Raw genomic sequence first — 18,450 nt, 5'->3', positions numbered from 1 at the left:
AACAGCCAGAGCATTCAAACATAGAGGCATAAATGTCATACAAGAGAGGCCGATTTAAAAATTGTTTACCTTCCACAAGCAAATTTACAAGCAATTCTGCAGTTTGCGTTTACCGTTCCAAGGCAATTACTTCTGGTTGTTTACCATCATGCATGCACTGGCTGTAGCAGTGAAAACCTTTTACAGCTTAAAGAAAATCAAACATGTGGATGGATAGATGGGAGGTCTCGTCACTGTCTCTCATTTCAGCGTAAGACTTCAGGGTACTCACTTACAAAAGAGCCGCAACCGCACAGGGCAAGTGGTCTATAAGGGACATCACAAAGTTCTCCAACCAACTTTCCTCCTCTTAATTGGCTAGATTCTAGCCGCTAAAAGAAAGCGAGTCACACATGGCCTTGGGCTCATAATTCTCATGAGAACCTAAAGGCAGTCACTGGCAAGCGGGTGGGAATGTGAGACAGTGGCGCAGTGGCTGGCTTCTCAAACCAGTCCACAAATGTATCCCCGACAGAAGAGCGGATGAATTCATACAGGAGAAAAAGGGGTCTGGGTACACCATCTGCAGAGAACTGCAGTAAATCCAGGTTTTCTTTGAAAACTTGCTCCCAGTTAATTTTAATAATTCATGCCAATTCTACATTTCACTCCATAATACATGTGTATCATTTTAAATACAAATAACATTTCCAGTAAATTTTAAAATCTCGGAGGATATGCCTGCCTCCTTTTAGCCAAGCAAACAGCCCAGGGGGGTCACCCTGTTGAGAAGTCAGGCAGAAAGAAAATGTCATGGGCTTGGAGCAGAAGGACATGGGTTCAAGTCCTGCCTCCACTCTTCAGCAAGAGGAAACTGTAGAAAGTCAGTAGCTGCTCATTTATTCATTTCTTCACGTCGCAGACACTCACCAATCCTGTGAGGGGCCGAGCACTGGGCTAGCACCGAGGCCACAGGCAAACAAGGCTGGCTCAGGCCCTGCCTTCACGCTGACCTCAACGGAGAACTGGAAGTGTGAGCCCACCACTGCCCTCAGAAGCACAAGCCCAGGCGGCGAGAAAGCCAGGTTTCTCCTTTTGGATCCCCAACTGGAAAATGGAAAACAGAGCCTGCCTGACACGGGGTCTCGAGACTAACTGAGCTAACGAACAAGAAGCGCCTGAAGACAAGGCTCAGAATATGTTAGTCTCGTCAGTGTCAAACAACAGGAAGTAAAGACGTCATCTATGAGGCAGAACATTTTCTAGAAGAAAGTGATCTTTGCATAAAGGACACTGAGTGACAAAGCACAATGTCCGCAACTGCGGAAACAGCCTTTAAATTGAGGTTCCCTGCCAGCTCTCAGCAGGGCCGAGAGCTGGCTCAGAGCCGACAGCATGGACTCTGAGCGCTCTGCCTTCTGACAGACCAGCCAACACACCAGCCAAGCAGGTGTAAAACAACAGAGCTAACGTGCCTACCAGACTATTTTCAAAGCCCAATACCTCAAGTTTTCAACTCATACACATAGTGATCATAATCTCTAAACCAAACATCAAAACACCTTATACCTGACCAGGCGGTGGCACAGTGGATGGAGTGTCGGACTGGGACACAGAGGACCCAGGTTCGAAACCCTGAGGTCGCCGGCTTGAGAGCAGGCTCACCAGCTTGAGCGCAGGGTCATAGACATGACCCTATGGTAGCTGGCTTGAGCCCAAAGGTCGCTGGCTTGGAGCCCAAGGTTGCTGGCTTGAGCAAGGGGTCACTCGGTCTGCTGTAGCCCCCCAGTCAAGGCACATATGAGAAAGCAATCAGTGAACAGCTAAGGAAACTCAGCAAAGAACTGATGCTTCTCATCACTCTCCCTCCCCGCCTGTCTGTCCCTATCTGTCCCTCTCTCTGTCTCTGTCACAAAAAAAAGGAAAGAAAAAAAGACACCTTATTAGAATAAAATGGAATATCATTATAAAAAGAATAAAGAAGCTCTTAAGCCACTATGAAGAAAAGATAGCCACAATATTAAGGAAAAATGCAAGGTACAGAACGGAACATGCTTGCTTGTGTGTGTATATATACACATATAACATACACACACATGCTTGCTTATATATAAATAAAGTTTCTCTGCCTGGGGAGCTAATATTGGTCAGACCAAGGGGATGACAGGACAGGGTGGAAGAGTCTTTTCTGTATATCTCTTTTATGCTTTTTGAATTTTGAATCATGTATACCTATATAAAAACTTAAATTGAAATGGGAGTGCAATAAAATCAGGTCATCTGATCAGATACTGGAAAAGCGTCGCTGAAAGTGTGGTCCAATGAGGTAGGCAGACCTGGTGCCAAACCCACCCCACACAGCAGCTAGGACTTCACGCAAGCTACTGGTCTTCCCTGAACTTCATCTCCTCTCCTGTGAGTGAGGACACTTTCCACTGCAACGGCTGTCTTGAGAAGTAAAATGAGGTGACAATGTACAAAGGGCCAGGACAGCGCCGGACAGAGACAAAGCAATTAACACAGTTTGGCTTCCTATCACCCTAAAAGTTCTGAGACAGCTGATAGCCACACTTACATATAAAATGTTTTAGGCTCTTGGTTTTTCCTTAAAAATTTGATTGCATCACCACTTCCTTCCAGAAAAGGGGACATCCTCGTTGTCTTTCCAGCCCCAAAATGAAGGGGAAAATTGTGTCCTGAGGGACAAAGGAGCTTTTCAAGTCTTGAAAAGCATCAGAAGTACAGTCCACGCCCTGTTCGAGTAAGTCCACTTCAGTTCATCCTCTGAAACTCAAGCGGAGTTCTTTCTCCTCCTGCAAAAGTTTCCACTGGTGCAAACTTCAGAAGAAAACAGATGGAATAATTCCCAGGCCAAAGGCTAATCTACTGGAGAAAGCCAAGAAATCAGCGCTGAAGTAGTTTGTACTCATGTCTTCAAGAAAGCCAATTTCTTTTTTTCAACTTTCAGAACCAAGGTTTGTTTTCAGGCAGAGGGCCTCCAGGCCAAGACTTGCGATGGGCACAGACCTTTTTTCCTGACAGTTACAGCACGTGTACGAAGCACACGAAAGACTCACGTCCCAGGAAGACTGGCAGTCCTTCCCCGGCTGCCCTGGAAGCCTCAGTGAGGGTGGGAACCATCCAGTAATGACAGCACACAGGGGCTTTCCATCTGTCAGCTCACTCTAATCCACACTAATCACCCTGCGACAGAGGGATTATCACTTACCTCCGGGGCAAGCCCGGAGAGCTGAAGTGACTTGCCCACAGTTACCCAAATTAGTTGGTAACAATAAGATTCCATTCCAAAGACATTCTACCATTTCACTGTCTTTGTCTAAATTGTAAATAATTTTAAAAAGGCAATTGAGATATAGTCAATTAGAAGTTTGGTTTTAAGAAGAGAAAAAGATTCCCTTAAAATTAATCTTGTATCTCTTTGCTAAATATTAAGGTCATCCTATTATCTGTATGCTCCCAATAATCAATTCTAATTAATTGAACGCAGCTCTATCTATTCATGCTAACTCTGAGGCAAATGTTAATCAAATTTCTGCTTGGAGGACTACAAGAAAAGGCAGCAGGGATGGCAGTGAGAAGTGAGACACTCACAGTTTTATAGATGTGTTCGGTGGGGCCATCAAATTCCTGTTGCATTCTTTCCTCAAGGAAATAGATTCGAAGCTTTAGGTTAAAGTTTTCTCTCTTCAATTCAGTGATTTGCTGGAAAATAAGCACAGATGGGTTATCAAAGTAGGTCTAAGGCAGGGGTTTCCAAACTTTTTACACAGGGGGCCAGTTCACTGTCCCTCAGACCATTGGAGGGCTGCCAAATACAGTGGTCCTCTCACTGACCACCAATGAAAGAGGTGCCCCTTCCAGAAGTGCAGTGGGGGCCGGATAAATGGCCTCAGGGGGCCGCATTGCAGCCTGCGGGCCGTAGTTTGGGGACGCCTGGTCTAAGGGATGTTACCTACAATAATTCTCATTATTATTATTGTAGCTTCTAAGGCTATACAAATGGATTCAAATGGCAAATACTTAAGAAAGCTTATCTATGCTACAATTACAGCAACCCAGAATTGAGTGGTTCCTACTAACCAAATTTTAGACCATCTGACCATGAGAATAAATAATAACCAAGTAAAGAAAGAATTCAAGACTCTACACTGACAATAAGTTAATAAGTAAAGAGCCTGACCAAGCAGTAGCGCAGTGGATAGAGCATTGGACTAGGACACAGAGGACTCAGGTTCAAAACCCCAAGGTCGCTGGCTTGAGCATGGGCACACCAACTTGAGCGCGGGGTTGCTGGCTTGAGCTTGGGATCATTGACATGACCCCATGGTAGCGGGCTTGCGGCCAAGGTCGCTGGCTTGAGCAAGGGATCACTTGCCCTGCCATAGCTCCCCCACCCCCCAGATTAAGGCACATATGAGAAAGCAATCAATGAACAACCAAGGAGCTGCAACAAAGAACTGATGCTTCTCATCTCTCTCCCTTCCTGTCTGTCTATCCCCATCTCTCCCTCTCTCTGTCTCTCTCTGTCTCTGTCAAAAAAAAGTTGACAACTAATGAAAGAAAGCAAAATTTGAGAGGAATCTCCTCTTTACAAAAGAAATCCAGTTAATTTATATACAAGAATAACAGGAACAGGAAATCCCCACTACACAACCACTGTGATAATAACTGACTCAGGTAAGACTTCAATGCTAAAAGCATTAGACGAAAGATCAACGGACAACATAATATGCACACATCAGGATATCACCCCACAGATGGCTTATCAATTACAAAAGGAAAACGTACATTTAAAATTCAGAAACCTAGCAGACACCACATTCACATCAAAAGCATATACAGGCCCTGGCCGGTTGGCTCAGTGATAGAGCGTCGGCCTGGCATGCAGGAGTCCTGGGTTCAATCCCCGGCCGGGGCACACAGGAGAAGCGCCCATCTGCTTCTCCACCCCTCCCTCTCTCCTTCCTCTCTGTCTCTCTCTTCCCCTCCTGCAGCCAACGCTCCACTGGAGCAAAGATGGCCCGGGCACTGAGGATGGCTCTGTGGCCTCTGCCTCAGGCACCAGAATGGCTCTGATTGTGACAGAGCGATGCCCCAGATGGGCAGAGCATCGCCCCCTGGTGGGCGTGCGGGTGTGCCAGGTGGATCCCGGTTGGGCACATGCGGGAGTCTGTCTGACTGCCTCCCCGTTTCCAACTTCAGAAAAATACACACACACAAAAAAAGCATATACAGTTGTCCCTCACTGTCCACAGGAGGTGGGTTCCAGGAATGCCCACGGATACCAAAATTAGTGGATGTAATATTTGAATATAATCTATATTTTTTAAAATATTTTCAATCAAAATATACTCATAGTTGCTTGAATCCAGATACAAAACCACATATACGAAGAGCTGACTGTATGTAATATCACCCCAGTGAGACAAACTTGACATCTCATGCCTCCTGAAATAAATCACTGATAGTAAACAATTTCACTTAAAATACTTCTGCCCACAACCTTCAACCTGAATCTAATCAAAAGTCGTCAGACACATCTACAGTGAAGGACATTCTGCAAACCACAGGCCCAGACTTTTCAAAAATTTTAATGACAATCTTAAGTCAAAAATGGTTGAGGAACTCTTCTAAATAAACGAAAGTACTAGAGACATGACAACTAACTACAATGAAATCATACAGTGAATTTTGAATTTAAAAAACCAAAGCTATGTGGGGATCGCTGTGGAAGTCTGATTAACAACTTTATATGAGTAGTATTATGATTTTGTAGGAGGATGCCCTAAGAGCTACATGCTTAAGTACTTAGAGTGATATCAAGATGTCTGTATCTAACTCTTTAAAGTGGGAAGGAAGGATTCCACAAAAAAACTATTAGAACTAATAAATTCAGTAAAGTTGCAAGATACAAAATTATTATTCAGAAATCTGTTTCTATACACAAATAATGAACTATCAGAAATAGAAATTAAGGAAACAACCCATTTACAATTGCATCAAAAAGAATAAAATACCTAGGGATTAATTTAACCAAGAAGGTAAAAGACTTGTACTCTGAAAACTGCTAAGACACTGATGAAAGAAATGGAACAAGATACAAATACATGGAAGGTTATACCATGCTCATGGATTGGAAGGATTAATATCACTAAATGTCCACACTACCCAAAGTAATCAAGAGATTCAATGCTATTCCTATCAAAATACCAACGGCATTTTTCACAAAACTGGAACAAAGAATCCTAAAATTTGTATCCACCACAAAAGATCCTGAATAGTTAATAGCAATCTTGATAAGTAAAACGAAGTTAGAAGTATCACACACCCTAATTTCAAACTATACTATAAAGCTATAGTAATCAAAACAGTATGGTACCAGCACAAAAACAGATACATAGATTAATGCAACAAAATAGAGAGCCCAGGAAAAACAAAACAAAACATGCTTATATGGTCTTTTAATCTAGGACAAAGGAGCCAAGGTAAAGTCATACAACTTTTAGAAGACTACATAGGGGAAAATCTTTGGAACTAGGGCTCAACAGAGTTCTTCTCGGCCCTGGCCCATTGGCTCAGCGGTAGAGCGTCGGCCTAGCGTGCAGAGGACCCGGGTTCGATTCCTGGCCAGGGCACACAGGAGAAGCGCCCATTTGCTTCTCCACCCCTCCGCCGCGCTTTCCTCTCTGTCTCTCTCTTCCCCTCCCACAGCCAAGGCTCCATTGGAGCAAAGATGGCCCGGGCGCTGGGGATGGCTCTGTGGCCTCTGCCTCAGGCGCTAGAGTGGCTCTGGTCGCAATATGGCGACGCCCAGGATGGGCAGAGCATCGCCCCCTGGTGGGCAGAGCGTCGCCCCTGGTGGGCGTGCCGGGTGGATCCCGGTCGGGCGCATGCGGGAGTCTGTCCGACTGTCTCTCCCCGTTTCCAGCTTCAGAAAAATGAAAAAAAAAAAAAAAAAGAGTTCTTCTCTATATATAACACTAAAAGCATCACACATAAAAAAAATGTTTAGCCCTGGCCAGTTGGCTCAGCGGTAGAGCGTCGGCCTAGCGTGCGGAGGACCCGGGTTCGATTCCCGGCCAGGGCACACAGGAGAAGCGCCCATTTGCTTCTCCACCCCTCCGCCGCGCTTTTCTCACTGTCTCTCTCTTCCCCTCCCGCAGCCAAGGCTCCATTGGAGCAAAGATGGCCCGGGTGCTGGGGATGGCTCTGTGGCCTCTGCCCCAGGCGCTAGAGTGTCTCTGGTCGCAACATGGCGACGCCCAGGATGGGCAGAGCATCGCCCCCTGGTGGGCAGAGCATCGCCCCTGGTGGGCGTGCCGGGTGGATCCCGGTCGGGCGCATGCGGGAGTCTGTCTGACTGTCTCTCCCCGTTTCCAGCTTCAGAAAAATGAAAAAAAAAAAAAAAAAAAGTTTAATTAAATTGGGCTTCATCAGAATTTAAAACTTTTGCTCTCAAAAAGTGTTAAGAGAATGAAAAAATAAACTACACGCTAGGAGGAGTATTTGCAAATTGCATTCCAGCACAGAAATAACTCTTATTCACCCTAAAGAAATGAAAGCCTCTATTCACACAAAAAGCTTACGTGAATATTTACTGCAGCTTCATTAATCACCAACGTACAGAAAGAACCCAAATATCCTGCAAAAGGTGAAAGAATAAGCAGTGTCCACCCGTGTGATGGAATAATCCTCACGACCGTGATACACACAACAGGGATATACCTCAATGACATTACACCGAGGAGAAAAGCCTGCCTCAAAAGATTACAAACTGTGTGATTCCATTTATGTGAGATCTGAAAAAAGCAAAATTATAGGGACAAAGGACAGAGTGTAGCTGCCAGAGGTTTACAGTAAAGAGAGCGTGTAACCACAAAGAGACAACACATGGGAACAGTCCAGCATCATGGACTGGTCTGTATTCTGGTTGTGATGATGGTCATATGAACCCATAACAGTACGCACATATTAAAAAAATCATAACCACATACATATAAATATACCTCTTGATTATGACAGAGGTTACAAGTCAGTATCCATTTGCCAAAATTCACCCAACACTGAAAATTAGCGATTTTATTTTATCTAAACTGTATCTCAACAAAGTTGAATTTAAAATAACTAAAATGAACTATAGCAAAATATTAATAGCCGTACTTGAATATTAATACATCCCTACATATATACACTTACTGGGGGTTTTTTCAGCATTTAAAAAAAATAATTGGTCCCGGGTTCGATTCCCGGCCAGGGCACACAGGAGAAGCGCCCATCTGCTTCTCCACCCCTCCCCCTCTCCTTCCTCTCTGTCTCTCTTTTCTCCTCCCGCAGTGAGGCTCCATTGGAGCAAAGATGGCCGGGGCGCTGGGGATGGCTCCTTGGCCTCTGCCCCAGGCGCTGGAGTGGCTCTGGTCACAACAGAGCGACGCCCCAGAGGGGCAGAGCATCGCCCCCTGGTGGGCGTCCCGGGTGGATCCCAGTCGGGCGCATGCGGGAGTCTGTCTGACTGTCTCTCCCCGTTTCCAGCTTCAGAAAAATGAAAAAAAAAAAAAAAAAAGTTTAATTAAATTGGGCTTCATCAGAATTTAAAACTTTTGCTCTCAAAAAGTGTTAAGAGAATGAAAAAATAAACTACACGCTAGGAGGAGTATTTGCAAATTGCATTCCAGCACAGAAATAACTCTTATTCACCCTAAAGAAATGAAAGCCTCTATTCACACAAAAAGCTTACGTGAATATTTACTGCAGCTTCATTAATCACCAACGTACAGAAAGAACCCAAATATCCTGCAAAAGGTGAAAGAATAAGCAGTGTCCACCCGTGTGATGGAATAATCCTCACGACCGTGATACACACAACAGGGATATACCTCAATGACATTACACCGAGGAGAAAAGCCTGCCTCAAAAGATTACAAACTGTGTGATTCCATTTATGTGAGATCTGAAAAAAGCAAAATTATAGGGACAAAGGACAGAGTGTAGCTGCCAGAGGTTTACAGTAAAGAGAGCGTGTAACCACAAAGAGACAACACATGGGAACAGTCCAGCATCATGGACTGGTCTGTATTCTGGTTGTGATGATGGTCATATGAACCCATAACAGTACGCACATATTAAAAAAATCATAACCACATACATATAAATATACCTCTTGATTATGACAGAGGTTACAAGTCAGTATCCATTTGCCAAAATTCACCCAACACTGAAAATTAGCGATTTTATTTTATCTAAACTGTATCTCAACAAAGTTGAATTTAAAATAACTAAAATGAACTATAGCAAAATATTAATAGCCGTACTTGAATATTAATACATCCCTACATATATACACTTACTGGGGGTTTTTTCAGCATTTAAAAAAAATAATTGGTCCCGGGTTCGATTCCCGGCCAGGGCACACAGGAGAAGCGCCCATCTGCTTCTCCACCCCTCCCCCTCTCCTTCCTCTCTGTCTCTCTTTTCTCCTCCCGCAGTGAGGCTCCATTGGAGCAAAGATGGCCGGGGCGCTGGGGATGGCTCCTTGGCCTCTGCCCCAGGCGCTGGAGTGGCTCTGGTCACAACAGAGCGACGCCCCAGAGGGGCAGAGCATCGCCCCCTGGTGGGCGTCCCGGGTGGATCCCAGTCGGGCGCATGCGGGAGTCTGTCTGACTGTCTCTCCCCATTTCCAGCTTCAGAAAAATACCAAAAAAAATTAATTAATTAATTAAAAAAATAATTGGTAATAGCATATGATACTCTTTTTAATAAACATATCTTTATGGCTGGATAAAAGAAAATGTTAAGCATTCTCTACGTTACGTTTCCACACTGTCTGCCCTCGGCCCTCTTGTTAACAATTCTGTGGCTAGCAAGAACAGCACAAGGAACAATTGGTAGGTTCATTAAAGCCTCCTTTTGAATGGTTTAAGGAAACAGCACATAAAACATTCATTCAAACAAAAAGTCTACCCTGCCAGCTGCATCCTATAAAGAGAAACCCTATTCTGTTATTCAGCTACCAATAAAATATTTATAGAGCTCGTTTAGAATGCCCACATTGTACACACTGCTAAAAATCCTAAAAACACTTGAAAGAATATTTGTCCTGTTTATAGGTAAAGACATTTTCTTATAAAAGAAAGATAGATAAACCTTCAGAAGGCCACTGCCAATGACAGACAGGGCCAAATGAAATACATGCGCTATCTTTTCCACAAAGATGCCAGTCGGGTTCTCTGCTTAATACCACTTCCCTTGTAAGGTTTTCTCCGACAACCCCCACCAGGCTGGGGTGGAGCCCTTCTAAACGTTTCCATACACCCTCCGCTCTCTCCACCCTAGCGGTTACCACACACACTGCACCAGCTGGCCATCTGCCTTTCTACCCAAACCATCTCTAACACATCAGGAACCTATCTTCCTGTGCTTTCTAGTCTAAAACATGTGAGACTAAATACCCAAAGGCCGGATGGGTGGACAAACACATGTAAGAACTTCTTGATGGCAGTGCTGTGATGGAGGAGGCATCAGAGGCAGACAGATCCGGTCCACGGGGCTCGGCTGGGTTTCCCTCCACCCCTCCTAGACTGCAGCCCCTGCCACGGCCACCAGGCGCTGTGTGACCTGGCTCCTGCATGCCTCTCCAGTCCATTCACGTGTGTCCTCTCCGCTGCTCACAATGTTCCTGCCTCGCCAGCCTCCTTTCCGGTCCTCAGACAAGCCCGCCCCCGCCCGTCTGCACAGCTCCTCCTGCAGCACTTGCCAGGTGGCTCAGTCTCCTCCTTTCCATCGCAGCTCAAATGTCACCAACTCAGAGAGACCCCCTCTAACTACCCAATGTCAAATGGTCCCCATCTCTACCAGCCCCTCCAGTCACACTCTAGCACATTACTCTTATTTTCTCACTAGAACTTGCCACCATCTGTGTTCACCTTATTTATTGACACATTTATTATTTATTCTGTTTATTATATGAATACAATCCACTTCTGGAGGGCCCAGACCTTCTCTGTTCATGGCCCTGGAGTTTTAGCACAGCACCCAGAACACAGTAGACAATCAATGTTTGTTAAGTGAATGAATTAATAAATAAATACAATCCAGGCTACCTTACTAACTGTATGACTTTAGTCAAGTTCATTTTCCCGTATCCCTCAGTTCCTTTATCTAGAAAAATAGGATTATAATAATGCCCATTTCAGAGAGTTATTATAAGGATTAAAAGAAATTAATTTGAATGTTCAGTATCGCGCCTAGCACAGCATAAGAACTTAAAACGTATTAACATTCTTCTAATTTGTACTTCTTCCTCTAAGAGAACAAGTTCAAAAAATTTTTAAACTTAAGCTGAAGAAAACTGAAAAGAGCTTACCATACAGTAGGAATAAATACCTCAAAATAGAAAACCAGCCAAATATGACTCAGAAACCTAATGCTCAAGAGTAAGCTAATGCAGGGACCGCACTTGCCACATTCCCGCCTTCAGAACCTAAGTGTCACTGTGGAACTGCAGCCATCTGCAAAGGGACGCATCCCACCATGATGACGAGGTGGTGCTTTCTCAAGCTGGACGGGAGCCCCACTCGGAAGGAGCTGCTCCTCCGTCATTCTAGCTTCCTCCCACTCACACTCCGTCAGAAGGCTTGCCTTGTCCAGAGCCCCACCAAAGAGGCTAGGAAAGCAAACACCACAACATGAAGAAGAATCGGAGCAATGCCAACCAGGCCCGACGCACCTGAAATCCAAGCAAGGTGCCTCACTGGTGATCACTTTCCATGGCTCGCAAGAGCCTGGGCCTCCAGAGCTGAAGCTCACCCACCAGGTCACCCTTTGAGTCAAGGCAGCAAGGGCTAGGAGCAAGGCTCTGGGGTCAGCACAACAGACTGAACTCCCCGTGCTGCCACCTGTGAGCCACGTGACCTTGGGAAGATTATTTAACATCTTAGCTGGCCCAGCCATAAAATGAGGATAAAACTCGATGACCCCACAGGGCTGTCGTGACAAGCAAGCAAACTAAAGCACTGGCAGAGCTTGGCATTAGCCAGCAGGAAACAAAGGATGGCTTCTAAAGGACCCTAGACTACTCACCTGAACATCACAAAACCCATAAACTCGTGCTGTGCAGAGTTCACCTCTGGGAAACAATACTGCACGGAGGAGGATTCAGCCAGCAACAGCTAAGTGAGGTCAGTAAAAGGAGGTGGACACTCGGGAATTAGTTTCTAATTCCAACACTCTTCCTGGTGTCCTCAAAGTCATCAAGAAAACTGTTCCTAGGCAAACAATTATTTATTAACAATCAGTACTATAGCAATGACAGAATTCTAAAAGTGAACCCAAACAGTACTTGGAATACAATGAAATCAACTCCTGTTATAATCTTTCCAGCTTTCACTCATGAATGAATATACATTTTTAAATAAAATTATAACATAAAATGAATTGGGATATTCCACTGCTTTCCCCTAGTATCTTAAATTGTTGTTGCAGAATTACACATAATTATCACTTAGAACGACTGCACTCCATTCTACCCGGCTGATTCACTGTTGATTATTGCATATTTCCCTACTGAGCATCTATGCAGTCAACCTGACCTAGTGGGAAGCCTTCGGGCTTCAGCACCAAATAGACTAGGCTTGAGTTTCCCTGCTTTGAGTTTCTCAATCACAGCAGCTCCGGGCAAGTCATCTAACCTCTCCAGTCTCCACTTCCTCCTCCGTGAAATACCCTCATCACAAACTTACTGCAAGAAGCCCAAGAAATAACAAGTGTACAATGCGATTCTTTTGTTCCCAATTTTTCACAATTATACACAATGTGGCAACAAATGCCTTCAAGCACAGAGCTTCTTCCTTCTACTGGGTTGTTTCCTGAGGATAAATTTTCCCCAAATGGATTAGTGAGCTCAAGAGTAATATTTTTCAGAGGGAAGGGGGATGAGAGGATGGGATCAGAGAAGGAAGGGATTAGTGAAACTATATATACATAACACAGAGATATAGATAACAGGATGGCAAATTCTAGAGGGAAGGGGGGGAGTTGGGGGAGGGGAACAAAGGGGGTATAAAAAGGGACACGGGTGGGGAGTGAAGCAGTTACATTCAATGGGACACTTGAATTCATATAAACACAATAAATTAAAAATTAATAAAAAATTTTTTAAAAAGAGTAATAATTTTTTATGACAAACAGGGAGGGGACAGGGAGTGAAGGGAGCCATTCCCTCGTAATAAATAGCTCGCAATGTAGAGGTCATGGAGCAAATTTAAAGACGTGGCCCTCTTAGCTATTCCTCAGATAAAACACTAAATTTGACCAACTGTCTCTGCTGAGACCAAGAATTTTCAACAGAAAGGAGCAAGGGCCCAGATACAAGAACACCAGCCCCTCAGGGCGGCGCGTATGACACACAGCAGCAGAACCTGCCCTAGGAAAACGATGACAGTTGTGAAAAGATAGGTGCACAAGGGTATTATTCATCACAGCTTTGTCTGTAACAGTGAAAAATCAGAAACAATCTAGAAGGTCCCACAATAAAAGATTATGTAAATTATGGTTCAATCCATCCCTTATACTGTCTTTAAAAAAACTTCGGTCAGTCATTAAATAATATGATCTATCAATAGTATATCAATGACAAGTGTCATTCCATCAGGAAAGTCACAGAAAAAGCCAGAATTCAACTCTTCTGTGTACGAATAAAGATTGTTACCACACTGGCTGGATACACTGAACCAGATTCCGGGTCCAACAGGACAGGCCCTCACTGAAGACCACAGTGATTTCACCCACTTTCTCCCACAAGGCCTGCCACAGAGCTAATTCCACTCTCCGCTAACGGAGGTACTAGGCAATGGATCACCAGTTCAGAGACCCAGAAGGCGGCACGTGGCTTTCATGTGAGAGTGAGGCCTTGCCCAGACTGCCGAGGGGACAAGAAGACTTCTTGCACCAGGAGACCCAAGTTCTAAGCCTAAAAAAGTCCCTCCCACTCGCTGGGCTCCAGAGTCCCCATGTGTCAAATGAAGGGACATTCCTCTGACTCTGAGATTCTGACTTTCTTCTAAACATCTTGTGACCCCACCCCCTTGCTCCAGCATCACCCCTCCACCACGAGGCCACATGCAGTAGCCTGTTAACTGATCACTGCCACCAGCCTTGCTCCCTGCAGTTGCCAGTCTGGGGTATCTGAAAGTGTAATTTGGTCATTTCCCTCCCAGACTGAAATCCGTCACTGGCTCCCCTTCATCTTCAAGACAAAATCCAACAGTGTAACATACAGGAAATGACCCTGCAGGCCTCAATGGACTCATTTCTTTCAGGCCTCTCACACAGCCCCCTTCCGGCCAAAGGGCACGTACATTCCCTAAACTCACCGCACGCGTCACGCCTCCCTCTCGGCCTGCACATGTGGGTCCTTGTGTCTGGGATGCTCTCCCAGTCCTCCTGCCTTGGCTAATCCCTACTTGTCCGTGATCACCCAACTCAAGGAACTTCTTCTCCAGGGAGGCTTCCTTGAATCCCCCAAGCCAGGGTCAGGGCCCCTCGTCTGTGTCCCACAGAACCCTGTACTTACCTCTATCACTGCACTATTTTCCTCTCCATCTCTCCAACCACACTATGAGTCTCGTGACAGGGAGACATGGTCTGAATTACCTACTGCAAATTCCCATCCCCTGGCACAGCCTGGCCCAGGGTATACATCTGAAAATATTGGTGAACGGATAAGCTCTGAACAAACCCAGAAGGAGCCCTGTCTTGCCAGATGCTAGCTAATAGACACCCATCACCTGAGACTAGAAGAGGAATCATAAGTTTCCCCTTTAAATCAAAAGTATTCCGGCCTCCTCTTTACTATGCATACTGACTTTAAAGTTAGCATGAGATGCCACGAGCACTTTCTATAAGCATCCCACAGAAAGTTCACAGGCTACCTCAACAGAGAGGCCATGCATTTGGTTGCTCAGGCCAAATAAAAATTTCAGTGACTTAGAGACCTAAAAAGCAGACACTGAGAACAATGTGGTCATTTCAACTTCAATTGAAGAATCTGCTCTTGAAAATGCTACAGCAGAAAATTTTAACGCCATAAAAATCTAACAGCAGCCAAAGGGCCACAATCGTTGTAAAAAAATGCATAAATCCTAAAACAATGACATAGAAGGCTCTCCCTCACCTTTGAGAAAAATAGTATTTAGTTCAGGAAGAGCACGTCTGAGCAAGAGAAACTTAAATCACATTCAGAGTAGGAAAAAAATCACAATAATAAATATACCAACAGCGATGAGGAATGGTTGCCACACAGGATAAACTCGGCTAGGCATCGTGCTTGTCACTCCTCTGACCCTCACAACAGCACCAGGAAATGGACAAGGAAAGTAGAGAAGGTTAAGTGACTGGCCCGAGGTCACCCAGCAGAAGCAGAGGAGCAGGCAGTCTGGCTCCAGAGGCTGTGGTTCTTGGGCAGCACAGACCGCCACTAAAAACAGCTTTGCCCTGTCATAGCCCTGGGCCTCAATTTCTTCAACGTAAAATAAAGAGGGTTGGATTCAACTCTAAGACTCCTCCCAGGTCAAAAAGCAGACAATAAAAAGTGAAATAAAAATTCTAAGATTCTATTAAATTTCTCCACCTAGAAATAAATTTTAAAACAGGGCCCTTTGTAAATTAAATAACTCTGTATTGTGCAGAGCTGTTTCAATATTAACGGAATGTATCTGAAGAAGAGCCTAACGCGTACGTAAGTGCCCAGATCAGAGCAAGCGCTCAATGAGCAGCAGCTAATGTTACTTTTATGATAAGACAGGAACAACCATTTAATAGTAGAGCACATTTTAATGATACACAATGTGAAATAATCAAATCTCATTCGTTTGAGGCCCCAGACCCCACAGCATAGATCAAGTTGTACAGTTGAAATTATAACAACTCAAGGCTCAGAAATTACTTGTTTCCATTAGAGATCTGACAAGTCATTTCTCCAATTGGTCACTGGTGGTTTGCAGATAACTATTAGCGGTAATGAGTATTCTAAATTAAATCCAGAGACAGGAGCGCTGTGCTCTGCAGAGACAGCTGGGGAGAGAGAAACATAATTGTGGAATGTCCTTTTCTCCGTGCCCTCCATCTTCTCTCTGATAGATGTGGCCCACATCTCAGAGTATGGATTTCATCTGGTTACAAATGAAGAAGGGCCTAATTCTTCCCGTGATAAATGACAGCACCAAGCAGGTAACTTAGTAAGGAGATTTGAAATTTGAGAAAATAACCTAATTTTCCTGTTACTTAACAACAAACCCCTCCATTAGCAAAGGAAAGACGCAGTGTCAAAATAGATAGGCACAGAAGCCAAACCTATCACCAAGTAACCCATCCTCAGACAATCCCCGCACAGCGCTGGGCCCAGGCTGCCCACATCCCATTCAACACGACACAGGCGAGGCCCTACAAATGCAAGGCGAGGCCCAATGCGGTGGAAAGAATAGTAGCTTTGGTGTCATTAAAAACCTAGATTCAAATCCCAGCTCTGCTGCTGAAGTATTATGTGATTCTTTATCTGTAAAATGGGGATAATACAAAATACCTCACAGAGTTGTAGCAAAGATGAAATAGAGACCATAAATAAGGCACCTGACATTTTAAGAAAGCTCATGACAAATTGGAGTTCCTCTCAACTGTGCAATATGGTAATATCCTCACACCCGGGACAGCATAAATACACCACCCTCTCCCAAGTTGAAAGTCGCTTATCCGATTAGAACCAGTAACTGGGCCATGTATTGAAGGGCCGACTGTGTAGGTACGTAACAGCTGCACAGTGAATGCCCACAAGACACGGCAGTCCTCCAAACCCTGGCTTTATCCAGCTTAGAACTTTGTCAAGAAATGCAGCTCCCTCCTGGGTCTGCTCAGACAGTGGCAGCAGGTTTGTCAGGGCCAGCATCTTGGTCTGTCCACTTACATTTTCAAAGTCCTTCATGTTCCGCGCTCTGGTGGGAGACACTGTTTCTTCTGACACCTTTGGGAGCACTATAAAAAGGCAAATAGACAAAACATCATGATGTGCAAATCACCCCATGGCCCTATCACAGAACAGGGCCCAGAGAAGAACACAACGTGGGCATATTCCACAGCACATTCCACTTTCTGTCCACTGTGGCTTCCTGATGGGAGTTCAGCGAAAGCTCTAAACCAGGGGTCCCCAAACTTTTTACACAGGGGGCCAGTTCACTGTCCCTCAGACCGTTGGAGGGCCGGACTATAAAAAAAACTATGAACAAATCCCTATGCACACTGCACATATCTTATTTTAAAGAAAAAAAAAAAAACGGGAACAAATACAATATTTAAAATAAAGAACAAGTAAATTTAAATCAACAAACTGACCAGTATTTCAATGGGAACTATGCGCCTGCTTTTGGCTAATGAGATGGTCAATGTCTGGTTCCATATTTGTCTCTGCTAGCCGTAACAAGTGATATGACGCACCTCCGGAGCTGTGACGCGTGCATCCCATGTCACCGGAAGTAGTACTGTACGTGAGCAACACCATGCTTTGCTCACTGACCACCAATGAAAGAGGTGCCCCTTCCAGAAGTGCGGCGGCGGGGGCCGGATAAATGGCCTCAGGGGGCCGCATGCGGCCCGCGGGCCATAGTTTGGGGACCCCTGCTCTAAACCATTAGATTTCAAGTATTTGCTAATCACTTAAACTCTGTGTCAGAGGATGAACCCAGAAAGCACCCTGGGCGTTTGGCAAAGCAGAGTTGTCCCGATACGTTCTTCCTTCTACCGTCTGTCATAAAATTGTCCTGCTGACCAGGATACCATCTCACAGGCAGCAATCGGAACAAAGCATGTCTAACTGATTTGACAGCAGGGGTTGGCAAAATGTTTAAGACACCAGACAAAAAATATTTTAGGCACGGTAGGCCATCCATAGAGCCTAAAATCTGTCACAATACAGTAATATATACAGTTACAGTGCTAATTCTGCTGTTGCAGCACAGAAACAGCAACAGACTATTCACTAACAGACACAGAAACTGGGCACCAATAAAAGTTCATTTTCAAAAGCAGGCCATGGGTCGGAAACTGCCGATCCCTGCTCTGGAATGATTAAAGACTTTGCCAAAACCCAAATCTTTCCACAGCTTCTTTAATTCAGAAAACATCTATTACACCCCCGCTCTGTGCCAAGCACCATGCAAGCTGCTGGGGAAACAACAGGGAGGGAGACACCGACCCTGGGCCCCAAGAGGTCCCCTATGTAGTGGGCAAGACAGAGGTGGACACCAACCATTATGCTGCACAAAGGGTGTGGCACTTTTTAGCTGCTGAGCAAATGCGTGTTGAGTGAATGAAAGCATTCTCCCAACAAATACGCATGAGGGCCTCTTCTCTGCTAGGCATTGTTCTAGATGTGGCTCATCAGGAAACAAAACAAACAAATGGCGCTGA

At 44.9% G+C, this 18,450-nt stretch overlaps 1 protein-coding gene across 5 annotated transcripts in view; it reads right to left on the bottom strand.

Annotated features, from left to right (window-relative positions):
* The window catches only part of CDK5RAP2 (CDK5 regulatory subunit associated protein 2), a 179,889-nt gene that overhangs the window by 148,035 nt on the left and 13,404 nt on the right, over positions 1–18,450 (bottom strand). For all 5 annotated transcript variants that reach the window (XM_066367308.1, XM_066367310.1, XM_066367312.1 and 2 more), the window contains exons 3-4: positions 16,952–17,019; positions 3,592–3,702 (exon numbers count right to left, since the gene is read on the bottom strand). In XM_066367308.1, the coding sequence (XP_066223405.1) occupies positions 3,592–3,702; positions 16,952–17,019 (179 nt within the window). The remainder of the gene's footprint in view (positions 1–3,591; positions 3,703–16,951; positions 17,020–18,450) is intronic.

This window comes from Saccopteryx leptura, chromosome 2 (genome assembly GCF_036850995.1).
Source record: "Saccopteryx leptura isolate mSacLep1 chromosome 2, mSacLep1_pri_phased_curated, whole genome shotgun sequence".
NCBI lineage: Eukaryota > Metazoa > Chordata > Mammalia > Chiroptera > Emballonuridae > Saccopteryx > Saccopteryx leptura.
The sequence above is the reverse complement of the archived record's forward strand: the minus strand, read 5'-3'. Positions and strand labels throughout refer to the sequence as shown.